The sequence below is a fragment of the Barbus barbus genome (genome assembly GCF_936440315.1).
Source record: "Barbus barbus genome assembly, chromosome: 12".
In the NCBI taxonomy this organism is placed as follows: Eukaryota; Metazoa; Chordata; class Actinopteri; order Cypriniformes; family Cyprinidae; genus Barbus; species Barbus barbus.
The window spans coordinates 2,704,118-2,730,848 of record NC_136740.1 but is presented as its reverse complement, the minus strand read 5'-3'; the positions used below and the strand labels follow the sequence as shown (position 1 = coordinate 2,730,848).

General features: G+C 35.9%; 1 protein-coding gene across 2 annotated transcripts; it reads left to right on the top strand.

Annotated features, from left to right (window-relative positions):
* The first annotated feature begins 567 nt into the window (after window positions 1–567).
* ube3d (ubiquitin protein ligase E3D) lies at window positions 568–25,819 on the top strand. 2 transcript variants are annotated; one of them, XM_079430450.1, is made up of 10 exons: window positions 568–769; window positions 2,154–2,356; window positions 3,527–3,617; window positions 3,740–3,953; window positions 5,733–5,808; window positions 8,728–8,830; window positions 8,913–9,021; window positions 11,448–11,617; window positions 16,871–17,009; window positions 25,178–25,819. In XM_079430450.1, the coding sequence occupies exons 1-10, from the start codon at window positions 693–695 to the stop codon at window positions 25,196–25,198; spliced, it is 1,203 nt and encodes a 400-aa protein (XP_079286576.1). In that variant the 5' UTR covers window positions 568–692; the 3' UTR covers window positions 25,199–25,819. The 2 variants fall into 2 exon arrangements, with proteins under 2 accessions (XP_079286576.1, XP_079286577.1); XM_079430451.1 differs by having other exon boundaries at window positions 571–769; window positions 5,736–5,808.
* Window positions 25,820–26,731: the final 912 nt, after the last annotated feature.

The following is a 26,731-nucleotide window of genomic DNA, read 5'->3' as shown; positions in this document are numbered from 1 at the left end:
TGACAGAAGTGCAACAGAATGACAGCGACAGAGCAAAAACACCGATAATAAAAATAACAATAACAACATATATTCTGACCCAATTCAATATTTTTTAACTAATAAAAGAGCCTAAAAAATAAGTTGATTTTTTTATACATTTTAATTTCGTGAACTATACAATTGTGTTGTATTGTATTATATTATATTATGCATAAAGGTATTCACGCTACTTCTAGTGTGTTTAGACAATTAGTTAGTTATTTACTTAGTTAATATCTGTCTTTCTACTGTTTGGACAGTGTATTTTTATGTAAGTGTCAATTAACTGCCTAATTTCCTAATAATATACTTTGTATCTAGTATTATTTACGCAACTATATATATATATATATATATATATATATTAAGCTTCTTTAGGCATTGCTTTTTATTTGTTTTGGTTTTGAATGATATATAATTCATATACACAGACTGACCCCTGTATATATATATATATATATATATATATATATATATATATATATATATATCTCGATTAAAACGGTTTATTGAAGACTTTTAATTTGAAATATCGTATTTCCTGACGTCACGACACGTCGCGGATATTTGTTGTCACGTTGTGTTTGTAAGTCGCGTGGGTTCCTCCTCAGTAGAATCGATGAATGAATCAGTTCTGTAATATAAATATATTTTCCTGGTAAAGGATATAAATGGAAGAGACTTCGCAACAAGACCTCGTGTTTCTTGAGCTCAGACAGAAGCTGCAGAGTGGCCTTTTGTTCCTTCGGTAAAGCGTGGCTTTATTTCTCTGTTCAGTTATTTAGATAACTTATATCAGAATGCACGCTATGACGGATCCAGAGAATATTAATAATATAATAATGTCTGTCAGTAGCTGGTTTACTGTACTCTTTAACACATTCAGTGCAGTTTATCATTCCTGACAGACACTGGACACCAGATGGCTCTACTGCACAGCCTTTCGGATAGTTTTACGGCAAATACTGTATATGAATATTAAAATAAAAAAGTAGTTTTAATGCGTTGTTTTGACCACAGCTCACTTTTGTCCTATTTTTTATTTTTTTTTTATCCTCGTGTGTCAGAAATAGATTTATAAAAACATAAATATCTTGTGTAATTTGCCAATTAATATGAACTTATTAACCTTGCATGCATAATAATTATATAATAATGTGGACAATTAATACAGCAGTCCATGGTGAATCTTTTCTGATTCGTCAAAAGAGAAAACTGACTTTTTTTTACTTACTATTAGACCAAATATTTTGAATTTCAGCTCAACTCTATAAATTTAACAAGTATTTATCTTAAGGTCTTTTTATGTTGTAGTCAACATTTGAAGTGGATCAAACTTGTCCTAAGACAAGAACGCATTTTAGGTTTTAGGACAACTTTGATGAAAGGTTTTGATCCCCTTCAAATGCTGACTAGTGTATTATTTGTATATGTATGTGGCCTTCTGAACGTGTACTTGAGTGAACTGTTTGGTTTAATCTCAGATGTGAAATGTTGTGTTGAGCTGAAACTGCAACAAAGTAGAAGTATTAACTAAGAATACAAAGTATTAACTGCTTTCTGGAGATCTCTGCAATCTCTGCTTTTAATCAACCCTATGGTTTACTGACTAAATTTAAGGTGATGCATTTAATATGGTTTTGTTTGTAAATCTTTTGATGGGTGAATCCAACCATTGTAACACATCGTATGAGGAACCGTTTCTGAGATCTCTATTCAGCTCAAACACCTTTAAGGCAGAAAAAAAGAATAATTGGCAAAAGTTAATACAAAATACTAGTTGCGTGGCGTGAATGATTCAAATGCAAAGACTTATTTATTAAAAGAAGAATAGGTTACACTTTATTTTATTTTTAGTGTAATTATGCATTTAAATACTGAGTAATATTAATTAACTACATGTACATGGCTTAGGGTTACTTGCATGTAATTATGCATAATTCAATGTTATTATAATAGTAAGTACCTGTAACAAGGACACCTTAAAATAAAGTGTTACCGAAGAATATTATAGGGATTTGAGTGGACACTTTTCAACACCCTCGGCAGCATGTTTTACATGCACAGACATCTCTGGAATCTAGTTTATTATCATAAGTGTTTCACCAGTGACCTGTTCTTTGACCTCTCAGCAGTGACGTCGTCAGAGATGATGCAGATGTGAAGATCGAGTCCAAACAAGACTCCCTCCTGAGCGTGCAGACCCCTGACAGGACCTATCAGGTGAAGCTGCCGCCTGGTGTGAGTCTGCGGGAGACGTCGTGCCAGAGGAGTCCAGGAGACACTCAACACGGATCACACTTCAGACTGCGACTAAAGGTGGAGCAGCCCACAGGTACACGCTGATCATTACCCATGAGCACTTCTCACCAAACCCAGGTCAGCATCTGGAGGTCTTAAAGAGTCACTCTTATTTGATTCTGGTTGGATTTCCTTGAGGAATGTGAGTAATGAGTGCATGAGCTGCACACACACAGCAGATTAACAGTAGCGTGACCTGCTGCTCTGAGCCTGAGCTTACTTCATGTCAGAACAACTCCGACTCAGCTAACTTTTTATCCCACAAATCTCATTTAAGTAGCTAGATGTTTTTAAACTGAGCATATTATTTATACTATTTGTGTTATATTTGACCATTTTTGCAATGCTCTACACTACAGCAATGTTGTTTTTGTCAACTAAAACTAAATGTTCATTTAAATAAATCTTACATAAAATATAAATATTAGATGGAAAAGCACTTTAATGGAATTTAGAAATGTTGATATTGCATTTGACAATTCACTAAAAGTACTGAAATGAAAATAAATTAGCTGAATGTAAGTACTTCTTTTTTTTGCATATTATTTATACTCTTTATGTCATATGATGATGACAAAACTCTTGATCGGTATACAAAAAATGGCTTTTTCCATATACTAAAAAATGGCTTTTTCATAATACTATGATCAAATAGTTTCCTAATGAGTGAACTAACTGCATGATTGCATTATCTGTGTGATAACTTTGTTTACATAGTATATTCATGTGTACTGTGTTTATTATGTATATATAAATACACACACATACAGTATATATTTTCCCTTTGTCTTGAAGTCAGTAATTATGACTGTGTCTGACTTCACTCCTGGTAATGTATTTTGCTCCGTCCCCCAAACACATGATTCGACATCCGTTGAATATCGGCAAGATTGGAAAATTGCGATTCGACTCTGAAAATGCTTAGTCGGGGACACCCCTAATAAATATACACAGTACACATGCATATATTATGTAATCAAAACCTTTTATTTTGGATGCGATTAATCGTTTGACAGCACTAGAAATAAGAAATAAAATACATTTTAATAAACACTCTAATGAATAAATAATACTCCGCTCTCTACAGATGCCTGTGTTTTCTGACCCTATCTACTCAGTATCATCAGATGAATCATTGCTTATCCAAACAAGTATCATCTCTTGATATGCTTTATTTTTGTTTGTTTGGTGTTTCTTTCTCCAGAAGCTCCTTGCAGTGTGATTGGACAGCTGCGGGTCAATGTGAGGTTCTCCTTCCTGTGCCAATCTTGTGGGTCCATGGTGCTTCAAGACAGGTTATTATTCTTTCTTTTTTGATTTATATTGATTTGGTGAAGTAGTGCATCAAAGGATAGTGATACATTCACTGTCAGACACATTATTTCAGTATTCAGCTATTATCTTCTTACTCCCAAAGGACTTTTGGGCGAGTGCTTCCTTTGCCCAATGGAAACTGGAATGCATTAGTGGACGACTGGTGCTGCCACCCCGATCCCTTCGCAAACAGGAAGCTGCTCCCACGAGATAGAGACTGTCTGCTCGGTGACACGTTTCTTCTGTTGGCTCAGGACAGCAGCTGTGAGCAAACCCTCGTACGGGAAGAGAGCTCACTTCAGAAAACCTCTGCAGAGGTAAGCTGTGGAGTTTAGAGATGCGTGATTAAATTAAGCAAAATTAGCACTCTTACTAATGCAACTGAGTGTTGAACGTCTGATTCCTCCGTGCCGAAACAGTGAAGCTTCAGAGCTCTTAGACACACACAGTTGTGATGTTTCCACCCTAAGTAGTGCACAGATCTCACTTACACAGCCTGAGGGTTGACAGAGGAGGCAGATGGCTTCCTTTCATCACAATAAAGGCTGAGGAGGCGGAGAGGAAATCCACTCTTAAAAACATTACGCTCGGCCGAGCTGTAGAGGAGAGCCGCTCATGTCTTTAAGAGGGATTGATTCTCTTTCTCAAGCTCAATCTGTGTGTAGCCCGTGGCCGTGCCAAGGAGATAAAACACACTTTACAGCACTTTTTCAATCCTAAATGACTTGAGCACACAGTCGTCGGTTTTCTTATTGATTTTCTTTTTTTTGTAAATATTTTCAGCATACAGTCGAAGCAGAAGTTTGAAAACAAGTTGAAAAATGACTTGCAGTTTTTGTGCAGAAGTGTGAAACACTATTTAAAACAAATGCTTAGTGAAAAGAAGTGTTCAGCCTCAGGAGGTCAAAATAAACATTACATGAGAATGTTTTATTTTCTGCTCGTGTTGCATGAAGTTTGCAATTTTCCAAGCCTGTCACCAACATAGCAAGTCACAGGACTGCAGATTTAGCTTAAAAAATAAGCTAGGCTAGTTATTTTGCCATCCACAAATGGGTTTGCAGTTCTTCATAAACTAACCAATGAGATTTTGAATTAAGCTATCATTTATATCAAAGTGTAGAATTGGTAAGATTGATTTTTTTTTTTTAAGAAGTATCTTCTGCTCATTAAGGCTGCATTTATTTGATCAAAAATACAATAAAAACAGCAATATTGTGAAATATTATTACAATTAAAAAGAACTCTTTTCTGTGTGAATATATAGTAAACTGTAATTTATTTCTGTGATGTGCAGCTGTATTTTCAGCATCATTACTCCAGTCTTCAGTGTCACATGATCTTCAGAAATCATTCTAATATGCTGATTTACTCAAGAAACATTTCTGATTATTATCAATGTTGAACACAGTTGTGCTGCTTTTGTAACATCTTTTTCATCTAAGATTATAAATATCCTAAAATACATTTGATCGATTTAATGCATCATTGGTGAATAAAATAATGCATTTTGTTCAAAATATCTTACTGACCCCAAACTTTTGAACAATAGTTTATATGTCCTGTAAATTAAGGACTATATTTGTTTTATTTTTTTATTTTCCAGAATAACTTTCATAATCGTGTTGAATGGTAGAAATCCAGCATTTACGTGCATATATTTATATTCTTATATTTTATATATAAATATATTTAACAAATATACATAACATATTTTTCATGAATATATACATGCATGTGTGTGTGTATTTATATATGCATAATAAATATACACAGTACACACACATATTATCTAAACTTTTATTTTGGATGCGATTAATCGTTTGACAGTACTAGTAAAAATTAAACAAAACAAAAAAATGGAATGGAACTTTAGTATTCCATTCAACTATTCATCTGAAGCTGACAATAGAAAAGGTTTAAATCACACAAAAGTATGAAGAACTTTTAAATAGCTGCTGTTTTCAGCTGAGTGTGTTATGAATATGCCTGCCGAGTGAACTGACTCAACCTGTAATATGTATTACCTTGTAACCACTGCCATATAAAGCAGCCTGTGGTTTGCCTTTCACCGTAGTATTTGTGTGTGTCCGCAGCAGAAGCGCAGCAGCAAGCGTGTGCTGGTGTCCTGCAGGAGCTGCTCTGCGGCGCTGGGTGAGGAAGTCACTGCAGGTATGGAAAGCAAAGCAGCAGAATAATGTGGTAACACACCATTGAGTCATTTTACATGCGTGCAAATGAAGAAAACCAGAGCTTATTTATATATAAATCATGATGTCATACATTACCCATGATGCATATCGGCCATTCATTGTTGCCATTAGCAACAGCCTGAGACTCTTTAATATGCTTTAAAATGTTATATTATTGACCCTTGGGTATTTATAAAAGTGCTGTGCTTTTGAAGCAAAAATAGTCTGTTTATCTGTTTGCAAATGTCTATTTTTAGGGATTGTAAGATTGTGAGTTTTGCCAGTATTTTAAAGGCACACACAAATTAATATGCATTTACTCATCCTAATGTTTTTTTGTTTTTTTTATGAACTCATGTCTTCTGCATTGAAATATGTCCTCTTTGATGAACTCATCCTTACACATATTGAGATTTGATGCCACTTCACAAACTAGACTAGAGATATCATGAGTTTCGCCCACATCTGGAATTTTAAATCGGGTTAATTGAGTTCAGCATTGTAGATTAATTGCACATTGATACTTGTGTGCAGACAAAACAGGAGTGAATGTGGAGTGAGTGAAGAGAAAAGAGTGCGTATGCTATGAATAATTGTCTTGAGATCAGAAAATATCAGTTTTTACTGTATTTTCTTTATTGTATGTATTCAGACTACAGTGTGTTAAAAGAATTGGGAAAGTGAAAGGACAGTATGTGTTTTAGGGTATAAACTAGCCTATAGACATAGTATTTATGGATGGCTTTGTTAGCATATCACATTGTGACAGTGTTATTCATATTTATAGCTCGCATTTTAAAGATAGGTGGTTGGATTGTGCAGAGGAGAAATTAAAAGTAGCTCAAAGGGAACATACTCACTCCGGCTAATAAAACTCAAAACAATAAAAGGATTTTTTTCTGTACAAGTCGTTACAACATACATTCCCCAAGCTCCAATACTCTTTAACATTATACGGAAATATTGGCATATTTTACAATCAGACCCAAGTCTTTCCAAAATGTTTGGACATCCCCCATCAATGTCTTTTTGAAAAGCAAGACGTTTAAAGAGCTCTTTAATTAAGGCCGGTGTTTGCACAAGTCCCTCTAATCCTCTACCATTTGCAATTCCTCCAGGTAACTACAAATGTGGGAATTGTACTCAAGTACACCAGGAGATTGAAATCTTTTCCACATCCTAGAACAGGCAAAAACATATTTATAAAAATTCCATCACCTGCAATTCCTGTAATGTCATTTATGCTATACGCTGTCCATGTGGAATGTTGTATGTTAGTGAAACATCACTAACATACAACATGTGAACATTGCAATGCTATAGGACTCAGAAACTGCATCTCAGAAACTGCACTCCAGTGGTTTGAGTCTTGTCTCTCAGATAGGTCCTTCAAGGTATATTGGAGAGGTGAGGGATCCAAGTCGCAACATCTAACTACTGGGGTGCCTCAGGGCTCAGTTCTTGGACCACTTCTCTTCTCTGTCTACATGGCATCACTAGGTTCTGTCATTCAGAAACATGGCTTTTCATATCACTGCTATGCTGATGACACTCAACTCTACCTCTCATTCCATCCTGATGATCCGAAGATAGCTGCTCGCATCTCAGCATGTCTAACAGACATTTCTTGCTGGATGAAGGACCATCACCTTCAACTCAACCTTAGCAAGACAGAACTGCTTGCGGTTCCAGCAAACCCATCGTTTCATCACAATTTCATCATCCAGTTAGGCACATCAACCATAACTCCTTAAACAGCCAGAAACCTTGGAGTTGTGATTGATGATAAGCTGACTCTCTCAGACCATATTGCTAAAACTGCCCGGTCCTGCAGATTTGCTTTATACAATATTAAGAAGATCAGGCCCTTTCTCCCGGAACATGCAACACAACTCCTTGTTCAAGCTTTGTTCTGTCCAGACTGGACTATTGCAATGCTCTATCGGCAGGTCTTCCAGCCAATTCCATCAAACCTTTACAATTAATCCAGAATGCGGCAGCAAGATTCATTTTTAATGAGCTGAAAAGAACGCACGTCACGCCTCTGTTCATCAATGACCTGGCAACCCTGGTCATGATGCAGCTTCATTTTTATTTATTTTTTGCTACACTTTAACAAGCTTGTATTGCGGGATAAAAGTGTTCAGCTAAATGTTACACAAATATTAAGAAGTGCTACAAATGATCTTGGTCAAACACTTGATCAAAATCACAATAGCCCCGCATGTGTAGCTTATTGAACTGAATTGAATCCACACTGAAGTAAATGACACTATTATCTTCTGTAGAGCTGCCTTATAGCTGAAATTGAATTTGTTTTATAATTGAATAATATTACAGCACTATTATCCTGCTTTGAAACATGTGTTGTCTAAAACATTTGTATTGTATTTTCCTGTTTATTAATGTGAAACTGCTTTGAAGCGGTTTTCTATAAAGCACTGTATAAATGCGTATGACTTGACAACAGTCAATTAAACAGTTAAGTTAGTATGCAAAATACTTGACTGTAGAATGCTGCCATTAATCAATCAGAATTAAATATTCCAAATGTAATGAATTACACACCAGTCTGCTAAAGTACAAGTCGAGATGATTTAGGTTTTTGCTCTAAACAACATCTAATGCATCTATAGTGTGCATACTGTTTTCTACACAATATTCAGTTAAGACTCAATTCCATTCTTAAAATAGTTTTTAATATTTGGCCTGGAAAACAATTCTTGTGCTCAGAATTATATTCTAACTTTGTTTTTTATTACGAGAAAGCTCTGTGTTTCTATGAAATGTTGAAGGTGCACATATTATCTAAGAGGTAATTTCTTATAATCTTGCACCTCCAGCTGTTAATAATGTGCAATTTTCTGTGTTTAATATATTTCACTCTTTTGTGTTTCAGAGGTACTGAAGTTATACATAACTGAAATATTAATAAAGCCACGTGAGGATGGAGAGTGTGATATAGCACAGCTCAGTTTAGTGTCCGAGCCTAATTCAGAAAGGTTAGCAAGTTCATTTGATTTATGTTGTTGTCATCTGTAGACCATATTCAGTCAGAGCGTTTTTTTATTGTGTCTCATACAGGCAGAGATTCCTGGAGCGAACTCTAGCGGCCCGGCTGGTCGAGCTGTCATCGGCACAGAGTATATTTCGCTTTTCCATCCAAACCCCCGATGACAAAGCTGTGATTTTGGTACAGACATTAAAACCTCATACTCTGTTAAAAAAAAAAAAAAAATTTGGAAGATGTAAATACAATAAAGATTAATTGGAGTATGTTTTACAATAAAATACTTTTTTAGTCTTGCATCAAAAAAAAAATACACATTGATGTTATTTAAATTTACTAGCAATTTTTGAATGAAAAATTATTTTCTAAATTTTCATTAAATCATTTCAAAATGTTTCAGTGAACAAAAAGGTTAATTTTGTTCCATGTGCAATATAATGTGATTATTTCCAATAATCAGAGCAAGGACTTAACAGATGTTTAGCATCCCGTTTTCCAACTTTCATTATTCTACCGCTAGTATCCACATATCCCAATGCAAGTCATGTTTTTGACCATTAATATACTGCATTCAATTAAAAAACCACTCAAAAATGTGATTCCTTAATTGTACTGTGTACTTTACAAGCACATGCACACTTGGGTCACAGTGGAATAGAAGCGATTAAAGTGTTAACATGCCTGTTAAAATCAGCATACGCCACTTGTTTTACTGCAGTTATGGTTGCTATATGAGCTTAATCGCATCAATTTGATCAAAGTATTGCGTTAACATGACGTAAATGTTATAATATTGTCTATATCTCATTATGATCACATTATGAGGGTGCATGTAACGTAGTCAGAGTTATTCAGGGTCTTACAGAACATTTTGCACCATCTCTCTGAGCTTTAGTCAAAAACATACTGGAGTTTCCTTCCCTCTGTGCCAACATGTTAACAGTTCAACTCATTTTAATTATGTTGGTTTGACAAAGCCATGCTACATCATGCTAGCAATGTGCTAAAACATACTTGCAATGTGTTAAAACATGGTACCAAACTGTTAAAACTTGCTATTTAATGTTAGAAGTGTGTTAAAGCTTCTTAGCAACATGTTACATTATGCTAGCAATTATGCTAAAACATGTACAATTTGTTAACAGCGTGTTAAAACATGCTAGCAATGTGCTACATCATGCTAGCGATGTGTTAAAACATACTTGCAGTGTGTTGAAACATGCTACCAAACTGTTAAAACTTGCTATTTCATGGTAGCAGTGTGCTAAAGCTTGTTAGCAACATGTTAAATTATGCTAGCAATTGTGTTAAAACGTACAATTTGTTAACAGCGTGTTAAAACATGCTAGCAATGTGCTACATCATGCTAGCAATGTGCTAAAAACATACTTGCAATGTGTTGAAACATGCTACCAAACTGTTAAAACTTGCTATTTCATGGTAGCAGTGTGCTAAAGCTTGTTAGCAACATGTTAAATTATGCTAGCAATTGTGCTAAAACATGTACAATTTGTTAACAGCGTGTTAAAACATGCTAGCAATGTGCTACATCATGTTAGCGATGTGCTAAAACATACTTGCAATGTGTTGAAACATGCTACCAAACTGTTAAAACTTGCTATTTCATGGTAGCAGTGTGCTAAAGCTTGTTAGCAACATGTTAACTTATGCTAGCAATTGTGTTAAAACATGTACAATTTGCTAACAGCGTGTTAAAACATGCTAGCAATGTGCTACATCATGCTAGCAATGTGCTAAAAACATACTTGCAATGTGTTGAAACATGCTACCAAACTGTTAAAACTTGCTATTTCATGGTAGCAGTGTGCTAAAGCTTGTTAGCAACATGTTAAATTATGCTAGCAATTGTGCTAAAACATGTACAATTTGCTAACAGCGTGTTAAAACATGCTAGCAATGTGCTACATCATGCTAGCAATGTGCTAAAAACATACTTGCAATGTGTTGAAACATGCTACCAAACTGTTAAAACTTGCTATTTCATGGTAGCAGTGTGCTAAAGCTTGTTAGCAACATGTTAAATTATGCTAGCAATTGTGTTAAAACATGTACAAATTGCTAACAGCGTGTTAAAACATGCTAGCAATGTGCTACATCATGCTAGCAATGTGTTGAAACATGCTACCAAACTGTTAAAACTTGCTATTTCATGGTAGCAGTGTGCTAAAGCTTGTTAGCAACATGTTAAATTATGCAAGTGTTGCAGAGGCCAGCGGGTAAGTGCTGTGCAGGTAAAACCTCACTCCCCGATCTCAAGTGGCGCTCTAGCGACTGACACTAGCAATTGTGCTAAAACATGTTAGCAGCGTGTTAAATCATGTTAGCAACTTGCTTAAACATGTTAATAACATTTTATTGACAAAGTAAAATCTTCAAATGAAAGTTATTTCAAACTTACAAACAAGGCTTTGTCAAGCCAACGTCAAAGTTTGTTTACACACTTTACTCGTCTAGTTAATTTAACTGTTTCTCTGCCATGACAGCAGTCGATCCAAAAGAGACAACTCTGAAACCTGGAGACTTTTTAACACATTATGTGCCCTTTAAATCTGCTCTTCAGGTAATCTTTTTTATCTTTTAATTATCAGCTGTGGCTTCTGAACACGGATGCTCTGGTCGCCTCATTTCCTGACGCAGCAGCGAGGGGCGACAGCTTCATATCCGCAGATGAGGTTCATCCCGGAGAGCATCAGTCATGCCGGGCCGCTCAAGCAGTCAAAGTGCTGTACATCCTCTGCTCTGACAGCAAACTCCAAGAGTAAGTCATAGTTCACCCTGACATCTGCGCTTATTACTCATATTAATGTCCATATCTAATCAGATTCCACCTCAGGATGCAAATGAAATCACATGGGTTTTGTAGTCTAATTTAGAAATAGATGAGCCCTGTGTTAATATCTTTGTACACCACTTTTAAATCTTGGTAAAACAATATTAGGACAACATAAAGCATAAACATCTCTAAAGTTTGTTAACCTTAAAACAAGAAAAATACATATATTTTCAATGCCTTGTTTTTAGAGAATAAAGGTAACTCCTATCCACAATAAAAAATAATAATCATTATTAGGTTTATCAAAGTGTATCTGGGTAATATGGAAGCCTGTTTGCACAACAGAATAAGAAATAAAGGTAATTGCATACTTATTTCACAATTATTAATTCTGAGATTATATCTTGCTTTTTTTGCAGTTGTGAGAGTCTGAATTGTGAGTTAAAAAGACCCTTTTTATTTATTTTTTATCTCATGGTGGAAACAAGCTTCCATAGTGTAAAGATTTGAAAGGTTTGAAAGATGGATTTGTTTTGCACTCACTCGTTGATAGCTTTTTTTTAAATGTTACGTAGCGTAGCTTTAACTAAAACTAAAAATATAAAAGACACTTTCATTACTTGAAATAAAATAAGCTTTGATATGTTGCGTGAGGAAATGCAGGCAGAACCGTGGATCTATGTGCAGGAGTAATAACATAAATGTGTTATCTTTATTTACTGATGTATAAAACAGCTTTCAAGTAATTAAGAACAAGTTTGTTTTAGCTAAATTAAGCCCTGAACAAAATAAATTATTTCAATGTAAATGTAAAAATGACTATTTCAGTCATAACAGTTTTAACAAAATGTGCAGTTACTGCACTTTGCCTTTGCAGAAATGTTAATAATAAATTGAAGGAACCGCAGCTATAAAAATGGTTAAAGTATGGCATCTAGTAGCCAGGAAAATACTGTAAATGCACAAGCTGAGAGAAAAGCTGGCATAGTTGCTCTCATCCCTCCTCGAGATGTGTAATGTTCCCATGGCAAGAGCTTGAGGAGCCGGGGATGCTGGGATCGGCGGCTGAATCACAGAGGGACTGTGGGTGTGCGCTCTGCACTTCATTGTGTCTCTGACACCAGAAGGTCGTCACGACTCTCTACTCCTCTTACCTCGTCTCGCTCACCTTTATTTCAAGTGTACATTAATTCTGCCTGTTTTCCTACACTGCGCAAAGAGATGCTCTCTCCTCCTCGCTGTATGTAGAGGTGCGGATCAAACATGATTCATGGCGCTCAGATACAGGCCCCGAGCAGTTATACTAAATAAAGGATAGTCTTACAGGAACCAGACTTTTGACTACCCACATAATGTCTGCTTAGCATCACAGTTTAGTCTGGCCAAAAACTGCTCATTTAGACAGCAAGTGACTGACAGATATAAAAAACTGAACTAACAGAGCAGTGTTATGCCATATTAATGTTGTATAATCCAGCAATAAATGGTTTTAATAACACCGCTCTGCATCATATTGCTGAATGCTGAAAATAGTGTCTGTTTTGCTCACACTTTCTCACAAAACATTTTTGCTTTTGACAACCATTTGTAAGGTGAAGTCTTGTATTATCCCTTAATCAGCAGAAAAACTGCCACAAAGACATGGTTCCTGACCCAGAATACAACTGTTTGTTCAATTCTCAGCCCATTTTCACATGTCAGAATTAGGCATAAAATCATATCATTATTTTAATAATATCACCTGATTTCAAAATTAAAATTATGGCCAGTGACAGAAGAAAATGCAAAAATGAGCCAAATGTTTTCTGCTACTTCTGTAGGTTTTGTACTACATCCAAACATGACAGAAAATTACACATTTTGTGGACAAAAAGCTTATTTTGAAAAGTTGAATAATATATTTTTAATACTTAAAAGCTGATAAATGTAATTTGAAAATCTGTTCATTCTTATTTTGTGGAAAAACTGTACATGATGTAAAGTTATTATTGATATTTTGTATTCAGCATAATCAAATGAGATAATAGATTTTTTTTAAATCAGCATAATTTCTGTTTTTCAAGATGCAAGGTTGTGACATCCAGTGAATTAAATAGGTAGCATGCATATGACTAGCATGTTTGCTGTTTATTAGTACTTATAAAGCACATATTAACGCCTTAATCTGCATGACTATATTTTAGATCTCTTAAACCTGCCCCATACTTAAATTAAACAACTATCTTACAAATTAATAAGCAGCAAATTTGATTTGAGTTTGAGGCAAAAGCCATAGTTAACAGTGAGCATTGGTCCCCAAACTAAAGTGGGACCTACAATACATATATGAGCACACTGCAAGCTGCAGCATTGGACGGCATCCACAAACGACCTACAGTCACATAACCTCTGTTCTGGACGTCAGCAGTACATCACAACACAACAAACACTAAATGAGCCCATTATAATCAGCAGAGCTCTTTACACTCATCCGTGACACAGCTTGGAGGTTATGTTCACGTTTGCTGATTGCTGTCAGTTTTTTAAAGCTAATTGGTGTCAGATTATGAACTTTATAACATCAGATGCAAGTATAAGAAGTAAAGCGGAATCACTACTGGTTGACAAACATTGCAGTTTCCAATATTATATATTTAAATATTTAATTTACTTTAATGCTATGAACTTTGGCTAAATTTAGTGACTAGTTGCTCATTTGCTCATTGTATTAGCTTTGGAAATTTTAAAGTTGGTATGAAATGAAAATTCACTATACTGTATATGTAAATGCGTGCTATGAATTTTATGGTATACAGTTAATCTGTGCATGTTCATTTTTATTCCTGTGAAACGGCAGGTTCTCTCTAGTGATGCATATGGGACTTCTCCAATAATTTAGTGCATTTTAACTCCGCCCCTTTCTTATAGTTGACTTCAAGCTCACCATCCAGTCAACAAACAATGCACAGTTGTGGCTAGAAGGGCTACAGCTATGTCCAGAAGTGACACAAGTCTTGCAAAATCTAGTTTGCTAGTTGTCTTCTTCACTGTCCGTTTCATTTTTTCCTTTCCATCTAGCAAGATTTTAAGAGATTTTGGAAGGACTTTGCCACAACAAATGCTGATTGGTTTGCTAGTTGTTTTCCTTACAGTCGATTTTTCTTTCACTTTCTTCCTGTCCTTCCAGCGAGATTTTGGGTCACTTCCGGCTGTAGCTGAGCCTGGACCTCTGTAAATTATGATCCAAGCTATCTGTCCTTTGATGTGAACACCACTCTGTTCAGATATTTTAGAGGAAACTTAGCATTGCGTGTTTGTAAGAAACAAATCCATCATCAAGATGTTTTAACTTTAAACTGTCACTTCTGGTCAAAATATGTAAGTCCATAATCCATAATGATGCTTCCTCCAGTGCAAAAGTCCATCTCCTGTTGTCATCAAACATCAGAATCCACCCACGTATTTGTTTAGAGCTGTTTTGGACTGTTTTTGCTTCTAACGGTGCTTGATCTGTGCAGATTTCTCTCCTGATTAAGGCAAGACAACCTTTTCACTGAAGGAAGCTTTATTATGGACAGAGAACTCATATTTAGCCGGAAGCAACGGTTTGAAGTTAAAAACATTTTAATTTCAGCTAATTTTCATTTTTGGGTGAACTATTCCTTTAAGAGATTACTTAAATCATTAAGGTCCTGTAAAGGAGCGACATTTTCATTCGAAGCACAGTTCTAGCTCAGACTTCCCGTTGCACTTTGAAGTAGAATATTGTGTCTGATATCAAAAGTAATTAATAGAATTAATTACTGTTATGTAATTGACCAACTACCACAAAAGAGTGTCTGACTGAGGAAAAACCCTGGTTGTAGTAGTGTTTGATGCTTCTCTCTCTGGGCTTCTCCGGCGTTTCTGCTTTAAGAGCTGCATGTGCGCTTTCTGTGGAATTACAGCACAGATGGGTAAATGTCAGGGAAATGTCCTGAATAGATCATCTCCATAATGTGTGTCAGGACATAAGTCTCTCCGTTTCTCCGCTCGCTCGGCTGTCTTCAGTGCAGCATATTGACAGATTACTGTGACATGATTAAAACAGTAATGTTTCAAACTGTCAGATTAATGTAATTTAAGGTCCAGCTGCTTCTGCGGGTGCAGAGTTATTGCACAGAGGAAGTAACGCTCTCTGTTTTCACCTTCAGTCAGTGTTCCTGATCATTTTTGTTCTAGCTCACCAAAACCTGGTCAGAAGTTTTATCTGCCTGAGCAGAAACACTCAGTGGAACCAGAGCTGTCCACTGTGCCATTTTGACAAAGAAAAATTAAACTAATATAATACAGAACAGTTTATTCCTTTATTAAGTCACATTTATTTCTATACTGCTTTATTTAATACAGATTGTTGAAAAGCAGCACAGTAATAAACAGGAAAATAATGTTAAAGTTAAAGGCAATTAGTCAATTATGAAACAAACTCATCTGTATAGTAGTTCTACAGCAGACAAGTGTTGTTATTCAGCTCAAGTCAGTTCAATGTTCTTGAAAATCCAGTTCAATAATAGTGTTTAAAAAGTTCATAAATTTCAGCTATAAAGTAGCTGTACAGAAGATAACAGATACACGTTTAGTTACAATCATCTCAATATTAGGCTATAACATTCTAATGCATTTTAAACAATAGCCTCAATCATATGTATTGATGTTTAATGGTTTTTTGTTTTTATAAAGATAGCATTTATAGATGAAGTGTAAATATATAGATAGTGTAAATTATTTTATAAAAAATATTATAAACCTTTGAAACTTGTGTGCGTGTATAAATAAATAATAATAAAAAAAAAAAAAAAATATATATATATATATATATATATATATATATATATATATATATATATATATATATATATATATATATATATATATATTATACTGTTCATACATTATGCATTTTGTGTACTAATTTGAAAATGTGGATTTTTCTATTCACTTAAACTTGAAAATAGACAACAGGTAAAGAAAAGAATAAATAAAAACTATTTAAGATGGTGCACTATTTCAGATCACTAATCAAATGTAAGTGAATTAGTGATATTGTTATTTTTACTGTTCTGATGATAATAAAAGTGAAACCCACTCTTTGTCATGTAAATGGACTCCAGCTTCATTTAACTCAGATTTGAGAAATTATTCTGGCAGGAGCAGTATGAGAAATGTGTGCCTTCATTTCCCTCTCTCACTCATCTTCTTGTTTTCCTCCTCTCTTTCTAGTGTTGTGGATGTCTGGGAGAAGGACATTAGTGTCCATCCTCTGCCGCTGCCTCAGAGCTCATGTGAGGAGCTCCAGAAGCTTCTGATGTCCAGCACCTCCAGACTGCCTACATTCCAGCGCTGCATGAACTCATATCAGGTCACATACCGCTCTGACCACACGCATGCCAAAACATGGGACTGCTTAGTCATTATACTTCATTATTTCTTGCTCTTTATTTACATTATATTTAATACATTTACATTTATTCATTTAGCTGACGCTTTTATCCAAAGCGACTTACAATTGCTATATATGTCAGAGGTCGCACGCCTCTGGAGCAACTAGGGGTTAAGTGTCTTGCTCAGGGACACATTGGTGTCTCACAGTGGATTCGAACCCAGGTCTCTCACACCAAAGGCATGTGTCTTATCCACTGCGCCATCACCACCCGCTATGCAGTGAAACGATTGGTCTGTGCAAGAAACTGAACATTATTTATAACATTATTACTTGTAATCCAGAGCCTCAGGAAAAGTTGGACATATAATATAAAGTGGGACTTTTTTGTTTCTACCACAGTAATAGCAACATTTTATCTCACAATTCTGACTTTTTTTTCTTACAATTATGAGAGAAAAAGTCAGAATTGTGAGAGAAAAAGTCACAAATACTTTTTGTTAGCAATCATAAATTAATAAAGGAAAAATAGTTTTAATATTTACTGCATTATTTATTTGTCTAGTTATTTACATATTGCTTCTAATAAATCTGAAGTCTTGCACAGAAAATGGTGAATAGTCATTCACAGAAAATAGCTTACTTCCACGGTGGAAAATGTGGATATAGTGAGTTTAGTCATGTTGTTCTTAATGATGTAAGAGTAAAGGAGGAATTCTGGTTAAGTTGTTAAATTGTTTGGCTGACTTGAAATACAAAGAGCTATGTGATCCATACAGTCACTGGGTGCCTCAGCAAAGATGTATGTTGGCGTAACAGTGGTAGACAATTCCATGTTCCTGAATGTCCTATCAAAGTAGTGTACATTGAGAAAGAAAAGGGGGCTAAATACCAAGCCCTGAGGTACCTCAGTGGCTAGCTGATGTGACTTAAACATCTCTTCCTACCAAAATACTCTGAATTATCTCACTATGAGGCAAGACTTAAACCAGCAAGTGCTGTCCCCATAATGGCCACTGTCAAGAGGATAGACAGGATCACCTGGTGATTTGCACAAAGGATGCAGACAGATCCAGCAGAATAAGGATGGATGATAACAAGGCTGTTCTTACTACCTCCTATATATTACTGTTCATAGTTTTTTTCTGAAAGTTTTGCTACCCATCACCCCATTTGCCAGTATTTTTAATTGCCCACCTTCAGCTGAGCTGACATCAGTAGATCTTGTCTGCATTGCTTAAACTGAAATGCCTTTGAGTGCAAAAGAAGAATGCTTTTCTATAGCCTAATACATAAACACAAAATAAAGCATCTCTTTGAAGCAGATGTGCATTGGTATCAGGCAGATAGCCTGGTTGAAACACTTGCCTCAGTGTTTGTTGTTTCTCCAGCATATTTGCTCCCAATTAAGGAAGCAAAACGGCTGTGGCCTGGCAGTCTTTTCCCCCACCTCACTGTGAAGAGTTTCAGGGAAAGAATCTAGACCCATTTACATTCTTCTTAAGAGAAAAATAAGCTGATAAAGAGGAAACATCTACAAGAGGTGAGCAGAAATTCTTTGGGAAAAGGGAATTTTTTTGTAAGGTCTGTAACACATGAGTTTTGAGGGAACAAGTCTGCCATCAAAATTTAATTAATAATTATGTGGTACATGTGGAGTTTGGGATTTTTAAAATATAACTTTGTGTGTGTGTGTGTGTGTGTGTGTGTGTGTGTATAATGTTCCCTTGGAAGGTTGCTGGGTATGTATATATGTATGTATCAATGAATAAATAAATAAACAAATCAACAACCACATTCTAACTGAAACAGAACCTAATAAGTGGACAATTTGGAGCACTCAAAGGTAGCAACTCAATCAACAATGTAAGCCTGTTCATCTCAGGTCATTTATAGGGAAATTTACAAGTCAAAAGCTTTGGGCTACATAAAAAAAAAAACTTTTTTTTGGTACTTCTTTTGTTGCCGTGGTTTATTTTGACCTTGTTTCTCATGCTAGCAACATGTGTTTGCTCTGTGTAGCTGTTGTAGGCATTGAACTTTCTCCATCAAGTGGAAAACTATCACTTATCCTGCCAATTTTTGTAGTGCTCTGATGATAAAATGGCAGACAGGCATCGTCAAGTACACGTGCCTCTGGGAATGCTGCATACAGTTCATTCAATGCCTTTGTTGTGCTGAGAGCAAGCAGACACATGCAAACAACTGACCTATATAGATATAAAAGGTTATCGTTGATCAGGTTTACATGAATAGATGTTTTCCAATGTTTCGTGGGAAGTTGATACAGCTCATATCTGAAAGGATCAGAGCATAGAGACCCATTTTAGCAGTGATGCCAGAATTGACATTCATATGTTACAGTGTTTGCATCAAATTTAAAGAAATGTTATACAGTGCTGTGAAAAGAGTTTTGCCCACTTCCTCTTTTTTTTTTTTTTACATTTTTTGCATATTTGTCACCTTAAAAGATTCAGATCATCAAACAAATTTTAATATTACACAAAGATAATGCAAATACAAAAATAATTTTTTTAAATGATGATTTAATTTATTAAGGGAAAAAGCTTTCCAAACCTACCTGGCCCTATGTGAAAAATTAATTGCCCCCTCCTGTTAATTTCCCCATTCCTGGCCTAATGGTTAGAGAGTTGGACTCGTAATCCAAAGTTTGTGGGTAGGGATGCACTGATACCACTTTTTCCAGTACTCGCCCGATACCGATGCCTAAATTTTTGGTACTTGCCGATACCGAGTACCGATACCAATGCTTTTATTGTATTTGTACATTTTTTTAAATATTGGGTAAAGAAAACAAACGAGTATGTAAAATGTTAGTTGATTAACTTCATTTATCAAATAGATACTGTCAAACCAAAATATATTCAGACACCTTCAACATCTCACATTTTATTCGCTATAGTTTAGAAAATGCTAATAAAATATTACAAGAACTCCAAGTTAAACTGTGTCAGAACAAATTTAGCTTGATAATACCTTTCTATCAATCAATCAAAATTATTCAGACAGCTGTTGGTATGACAATATTTACACAACTATCAATACTTTGTCGGCCCACCCTTAGCCTTAATGACAGCCTGTAGTCTCCTGGGCATGCTGTCAACCAGCTTCATGAAAGCCTGAATTTAATTTTTTTTTTCCATTACTTGGTCTGAATAATTTTTGGTCTCACTTTTGCATAAATTTTACTGATAGTCCACTGTATGAAGAATTTTTGGGTATAATTTGTCACAGTTTACTTTATTTTGCTATCCTCAGTTACTTAAATTAACTATAGTGTCCTGCACCCACTAGTAAAAAAAAATAATAATAATAATATCTGGTCTCTGAATAATTTTTGGTTTGACTGTATATCCTTCGGTTATTTTTCACACTTAATTGTGCCCATTAAAATATCATTTACAATTTTTTGTTACTTTCACTGTTCATTTTTTATTTATTTATTTGCTCTATGGTACATCATCTTAAATAGCATTAGAGCTGCTCCATTGCAGCGGCTCAGTGCTGTAACCACGCTTTTTGCTGTAATTATGCAGGGAACCACTCGTTATAAATCAATCATTTTCAGATATAGAATTTTTATTTTTCATCTGAAACATGCTGCGATTTAGATTTCAAAGCCATATAATTGCAGAAACACGCATGAAGCAAGGAAAACACGCACAGCGCGCGCACTTATGTGTACCGGAGCAGATGACAGGGACAAGTAAGAACAGCCTAGCGCATTTCACACAGGCTGATAGTTTCACTTGTGTTTCACTCGTGTTCAATGCTTAAGGTTAAAAATAAATTATGTTTAAAGTGAATGAATGCCCCTATATGTTGTCATATATTTACGATTTAGTTTTAATTCAAATGATGCGTGCTGAGCGAACATCAATAAAGATCACACCACAGAAGTGCGCGCGCGCGCTCTCTCTATCGCTCTCTCTCCCTACTGTTAAGTAACTTGTGCATTGTTTTACTTACTCGTTTTGACATTTCCGACCGAAGTACAAACTTTCCAGTGATATCTGATAGCCGCGCGCTGGATCCACTCAGCGTGTTTTGCTTATCAGCTTGCTCACATCAGCTATACAGGCATTAATACTGAATGTTTAACATTATATTCATTGCATGTACATTTTTAGACATCCTTAATCTCTAATAACTACATTATGCTGTCTGTTTTTCTGTTGTTGGTGTTTCTTTGTCCGAATATGGCACTGATCACATGCGTGGTATCGGAGTTTAGTATCGGGGCATTTTAACGAGTACGAGTACATGAGCTCAGTATCGACCCGATACCAGTATCGGTATCGGTGCATCCCTAGTTGTGGGTTCGAGTCCCCGGCCGGCAGGGATTGTAGGTGGGGGGAGTGAATGTCCAGCGCTCTCTCCACCCTCAATACCATGACTGAGTTGCCCTTGAGCAAGGCACCGAACCCCCAACTGCTCCCCGGGCGCCGCAGCATAAATGCTGCCCACTGCTCCGGGTGTGTGTTCACGGTGTGTGTGTGTTCACTGCTGTGTGTGTGTACTTTGGATGGGTTAAACGAATTCCGAGTATGGGTCACCATACTTGGCCGTATGTCACGTCACTTTCACTTCACTTTCACTGTTAAATCATGAACAGGTCATGCCAGACCTGTTGAATCAAGAAATCACTTAAATAGAACCTGTCTGACAAAGTGAAGCATCCTTAAAGAGCAACACATCATGCCGCAATCTAAAGAAATTCAAGAACAGATGAGAGACAAAATAGTTGACATGTATCAGTCTGGAAAGGGTTATAAAGCCATTTCTAAGGCTTTGGGACTCCAGCAAACCTCGGTCAGAGCAATTATCCATATATGGAGAAAACTTGGAACAGTGGCGGACCTTCCCAGGAGTGGCCAGTCTACCAAAATTACTCCAAGAGCGCAACGACGACTCATCCAGGAGGTCATAAAAGAACCCAGAACAACATCTGCAGGCCTCACTTGCCTCAGTTAAGGCAAGTGAGGTAGGTGTTCATGATTCAACAATCATGACCCATTACATCTGGCGTAAAACCAACACAGCATTTCATAAAAAGAACATCATACCAACAATCAAACATGGTGGTGGTAGTGTGATGGTCTGGGGCTGCTTTGAAGCTTCAGGAACTGGATGACTTGCCAAAATTGATGGAACCATGAATTCTGCACTCTATCAGAAAATATCAGAATCTCCGGCCATCAGTTTGTGACCTCAAGCTCAAGCGCACTCGGGTTATGCAGCAGGACAATGATCCCAAACACACCAGCAAGTGGCCAAGTGAAAGTCCGGACTTAAATCCGATTGATACGCTGTGGCATGACCTTAAACAGTCCTTTCATGCTTGAAAACCCTCCAATGTGGTTGAATTAAAACAATTCTGCAAAGAAGAGTGGGCCAAAATTCCCCCACAGCGATGTGAAAGACTAATAGCCAGTTATCACAAACGCTTGATTGCAGTTGTTGCTGCAAAGGGTGGCACAACCAGTTATTAGATTTAGGGGGGAATTACTTTTTCACATAGGACCAGACAGGTTTGGACAGCTTTTTTCCCTTAATAAATAAAATCATTATTTCAAAAGGGCATTTTGTATTTACTCTGCTTATCTTTGTTTCATATTAAAATTAGTTTGATGATCTGAATCATTCAAGTGTGACAAATATGCAAAAAATAGAAACTCTTGCTGCTCAAGAAACATTTTTGATTTTTATCAATGCTGGAAACAGTTGTGCTACAAAATATTTTTTTTAGAAACTGTTATACATTTTATTTTTTAGGATTCTCTGAATAGAAAGTTTAAAAAAACAGCGTTTAGCCTATTGGAAGTAGAAATCGTTTGTCACATTATGAATGTCTTTACTGTCACTCTTGAGCAGTGTAGTGCATCCTTGCTGAATAAAAGTATTTAATTTCTTGCCAAAAAAAAGAAAAAATATTGATCGTGCACTTTTGAACGCTAGGGTATATCAGTTACACTGATGTAGGACCACTCAGCCGTAAGTCTGATGCATGTAATTGAAATGCTGCCGGCTTGTCAGTCTATTTGATGTTGTGCATGAGTTAATGGAAGTAAGCTCGCTGAAGGCTGTGAGAAACCCACAGCAGGGACGAATCCTTGAGCCAGAGTTTATCATCTACTGTCACAGGACTCAAGGCTGCATGAAGCTGATTTGGTTAAATGTCGCTCCTGTCTGTTTGCCACATTTTTTACATTATGCTTTCTAAGTTAAGTGGCCATTTGTGGCTAACTTTTTCATTTTCAGGTTGTTATTGTAAATGAAAAGATCCCAGAATTAGACAGCATTTTTCAGCAGTTGGACATGATAATGCTGCTGTTTTTGAAATTAAACATGTCTGAGAGGTGAAGTTTGGGGTCAGTAAGATTTTTTTTATTAAAGAAATGTATGCTAAGATTCAGCTAGGATACATTTAATTGATCAAAAGTGACAGTAAAGACATTTATAATGTTACAAAAGATTTCTATTTCAAGTAAATGCTGTTCTTTTGAACTTTGTTCATCAAAGAATCCTGAAAAATTAAATGTATCACGGTTTCCACAAAAATAGATTTCTGAAAGATCATGTGATAATGCTGAAAATTCAGCTTTGATCATTGCAATCAATTACATTTTAACATATATTCATGTAGAAATAGGAATCAGTTATTTTAAACTGTAATAATATTTCACAATATTACTGTTTTTTAGGAGTGACCCCGAATAGTCGATGATGCGATGCTTCGATACGAGGAGCCTGATTCGACTCCCAATCTCACAGTTGAATATTCGCGGGGTGTTAGGATCATGCCATTTTGGCTATATGGGGGTCCTCAAATGTTTGATTTCACATAAAACTACCAGTTTTCTCCCAATAAGTTAATATACAGCCTATTAAAATAATGCTATAAATAAGAATCTGAAAAGAAAGAAGCTTCAAATAAATATTTTAACGTGTGTGAGTAAATCCAACCACCCCTATATATTTAAGTTTCACTTTCCATAATCCGTGACGGACAGAGGAGAAAGGATTTAAATCTTTAACGAGACTCAAATTGACACAGGCAGAGTGAAAGATTGGATTTTTTGGATCAGGTAGGGTACAAGTGATTTCTAAACATTTCAGCCGGTTTATATATCGCCTAGATATTATTTATCTCGTATATGATGCATTTGGTGGAGTTGTGTTGCAGTAAAGTGCTTTATTGTGGTACGGTGATTAATTTCTCTTCAGCGCGCAGCTCGAGCAGTACAAACAGCAATTGCAGAATATTAATAACTGTGACTGAGACTGTCATATACATAACATTATGATGAGAACACTATTATAATAAAACGCTGTGAATTTTTTGAGTTTAGTTGTCATGTTTCTGCACGTTGCATGAAGAACGCGTCCACAAAAAGAGTTCATTAATAACTACTGTCATATACATAACGGTATAATGAGAGCACTAATGTAAAATATGTTGTGAATTCTTAGGGTTTTGCTGACCTTTTAATGTTATCTTTTAATCAAAACACAAAACATTATTTACCCGGTTTGTATCTGCGAGGCGTCCGTTACACATCTTCCCTGTGTGTTAACATCAGTATAATTATGTCTGACTTGACTCCTGGTAATGTATTTTGCCCCGCCCCCAAAACATGATTCGACTATCAGTTGAATATCGGCAAGAAAATCCTTAGTCGGGGACACCCCTACTGTTTTTACAGTATTTTTGGTCAAATGCAGATTTTTAAAAATCTTACTGATCCTAAACTTTTAAATGGTAGTGTATGTGAACCAAAATCAGACTTCTTGAAAGCATTAAAAATACTTTGTTATTGTCAGCCTTTGTGTCAAACAATGAAGTGCATTGCAGTGAAAGAAAGTAGTATACTAATTGTTGTATGTTTAGACCTGCTGTCATCTTGGAAATAACTATTTTGCATTTTTAAACCAATTTTGCAAAACATTCCACTGCAATATTTCATGCATTAAGTTGTATATTAATATCATATACTTCATATTTTGGCGTGTAGTAGGTCCTACAGATCCTCTGTTTTTTTGCACAGTGTACATATTGTAGTATTTACTGCAGACTTTGCGAGAGTAATAAATCTAAACACAGTCTGTTCATCCTCTCTCTACAGGTGGCCTACATGCGGATGTGATGCATTGAGCTCAGAAAGCACAGGAGCAGGTTATCATCACAGTGCAGCGACACGTGAAGTCAGATATGAAAACCTATTAAATGCAAGACATTAAACATTTTTTTTTTATATATATATAAAACCTTTAAGAGTTGTGTTTTTTTTTTTTTGGAGAGGGGGGGGGTTACAGTATACCAAGGTCTGCATGATATTAGAATGAAGTGACTTATATATCTTTCTAATTGGGGTTTTGATGACAGGTGTTGTCTAGCAACCTGTAAAAGTGCAACTACCCATCATGCTTCATTACGAGCACATTAAATGTCATTCCAAGCACTCTTAAAACATGTTCACTTTCTGTCTTAGGAAAAGTGCGCATTCTCCAGAGTTTATGAGTTCGTAGCAGTGTGCGATCCAGTGAGTGTCGGGAAACACTGTGTTCCCAGACGTGACTGAGTAAATATATTCATAGATCTTCCTGAATATGCTCTGAGCTCACTGTGCTTCATCACATATCATGATGACAGGTGGGAACACACTTTACCTTTACAAACGTCTGCATGTCATCAGGGTCCTACGCTTTGTGTGAAACGCACACAAATGTGATCTACATTGCTTTATATTAAAACCAGCATAAGATCTTCTGGTGTTATTCATTTGAAAGGATTTCCCCCCTAAAACCTTTAATGAATTGTCATTTTAACGCAGTGTGAAGAATTTTGAGGCCTGATCTGAATGCTCAAACTCTAAAATTCCCAAATTTGAGAGCTACAAATAAATAATATAGGCAGGAGTTAATAAGAAGAAAAAGAAAAATATTTTGCCACATGCAGGCTTAAGAACAAACATAAGATGAGGACAATGTTGATCTGATCACGTGTAAGCACAAGAGTAAGTGTATTTACTATTTAGTCTGTAAGCTTTAGAGGAGTTAGAGTCAGAAATATTTTGAAAAACTCAAATAGAAGTTTATGATTAATTAATTCCTGATTAATTTTGTTTATACAGCCTGATTTCCCTCTGATCATCTGAGGGTTAGTGTACGAGTAGGTAGGTGTAGGGTTGATTTTGTGTTTGATGGGAATGTTGTTCCAGAACCAACATCAGATGTTGATAAATCATGCTGTGTAAGGGAGGTGAGTGTGTGTATTTATAAGTACAGTGAGGTGATATTTTGCATAGGGCTGCTGTGGCACTGAAGGGATGGATAAGCTAATTAAGCACATGTGCTGGTGAACTGTGACAGGCCTACACTAATTGTAGGAGAAATGGCACAAACTCTTCTTTGACATTTTATTAGGACCGCTAGCATAATATAAACAGAGTGGATCAAATTATTGAAAAACACACTAAAGATGATATATCAGGAACTTAATGGAAGAGTTTGGCTTGATGCTTCTTGAATGCTTTCATAGTTCTCAATCCTGTGTTGATAGATATTCTTTCAAGTGCTGTAGATCCTTCAGTTTTAAGAGAGATGGATGAAATCTGATTTGCACTGTTGAACACACTGCAATGAGGAAACTGAGCAACTTTTATCCTCAAAAAGCTAAA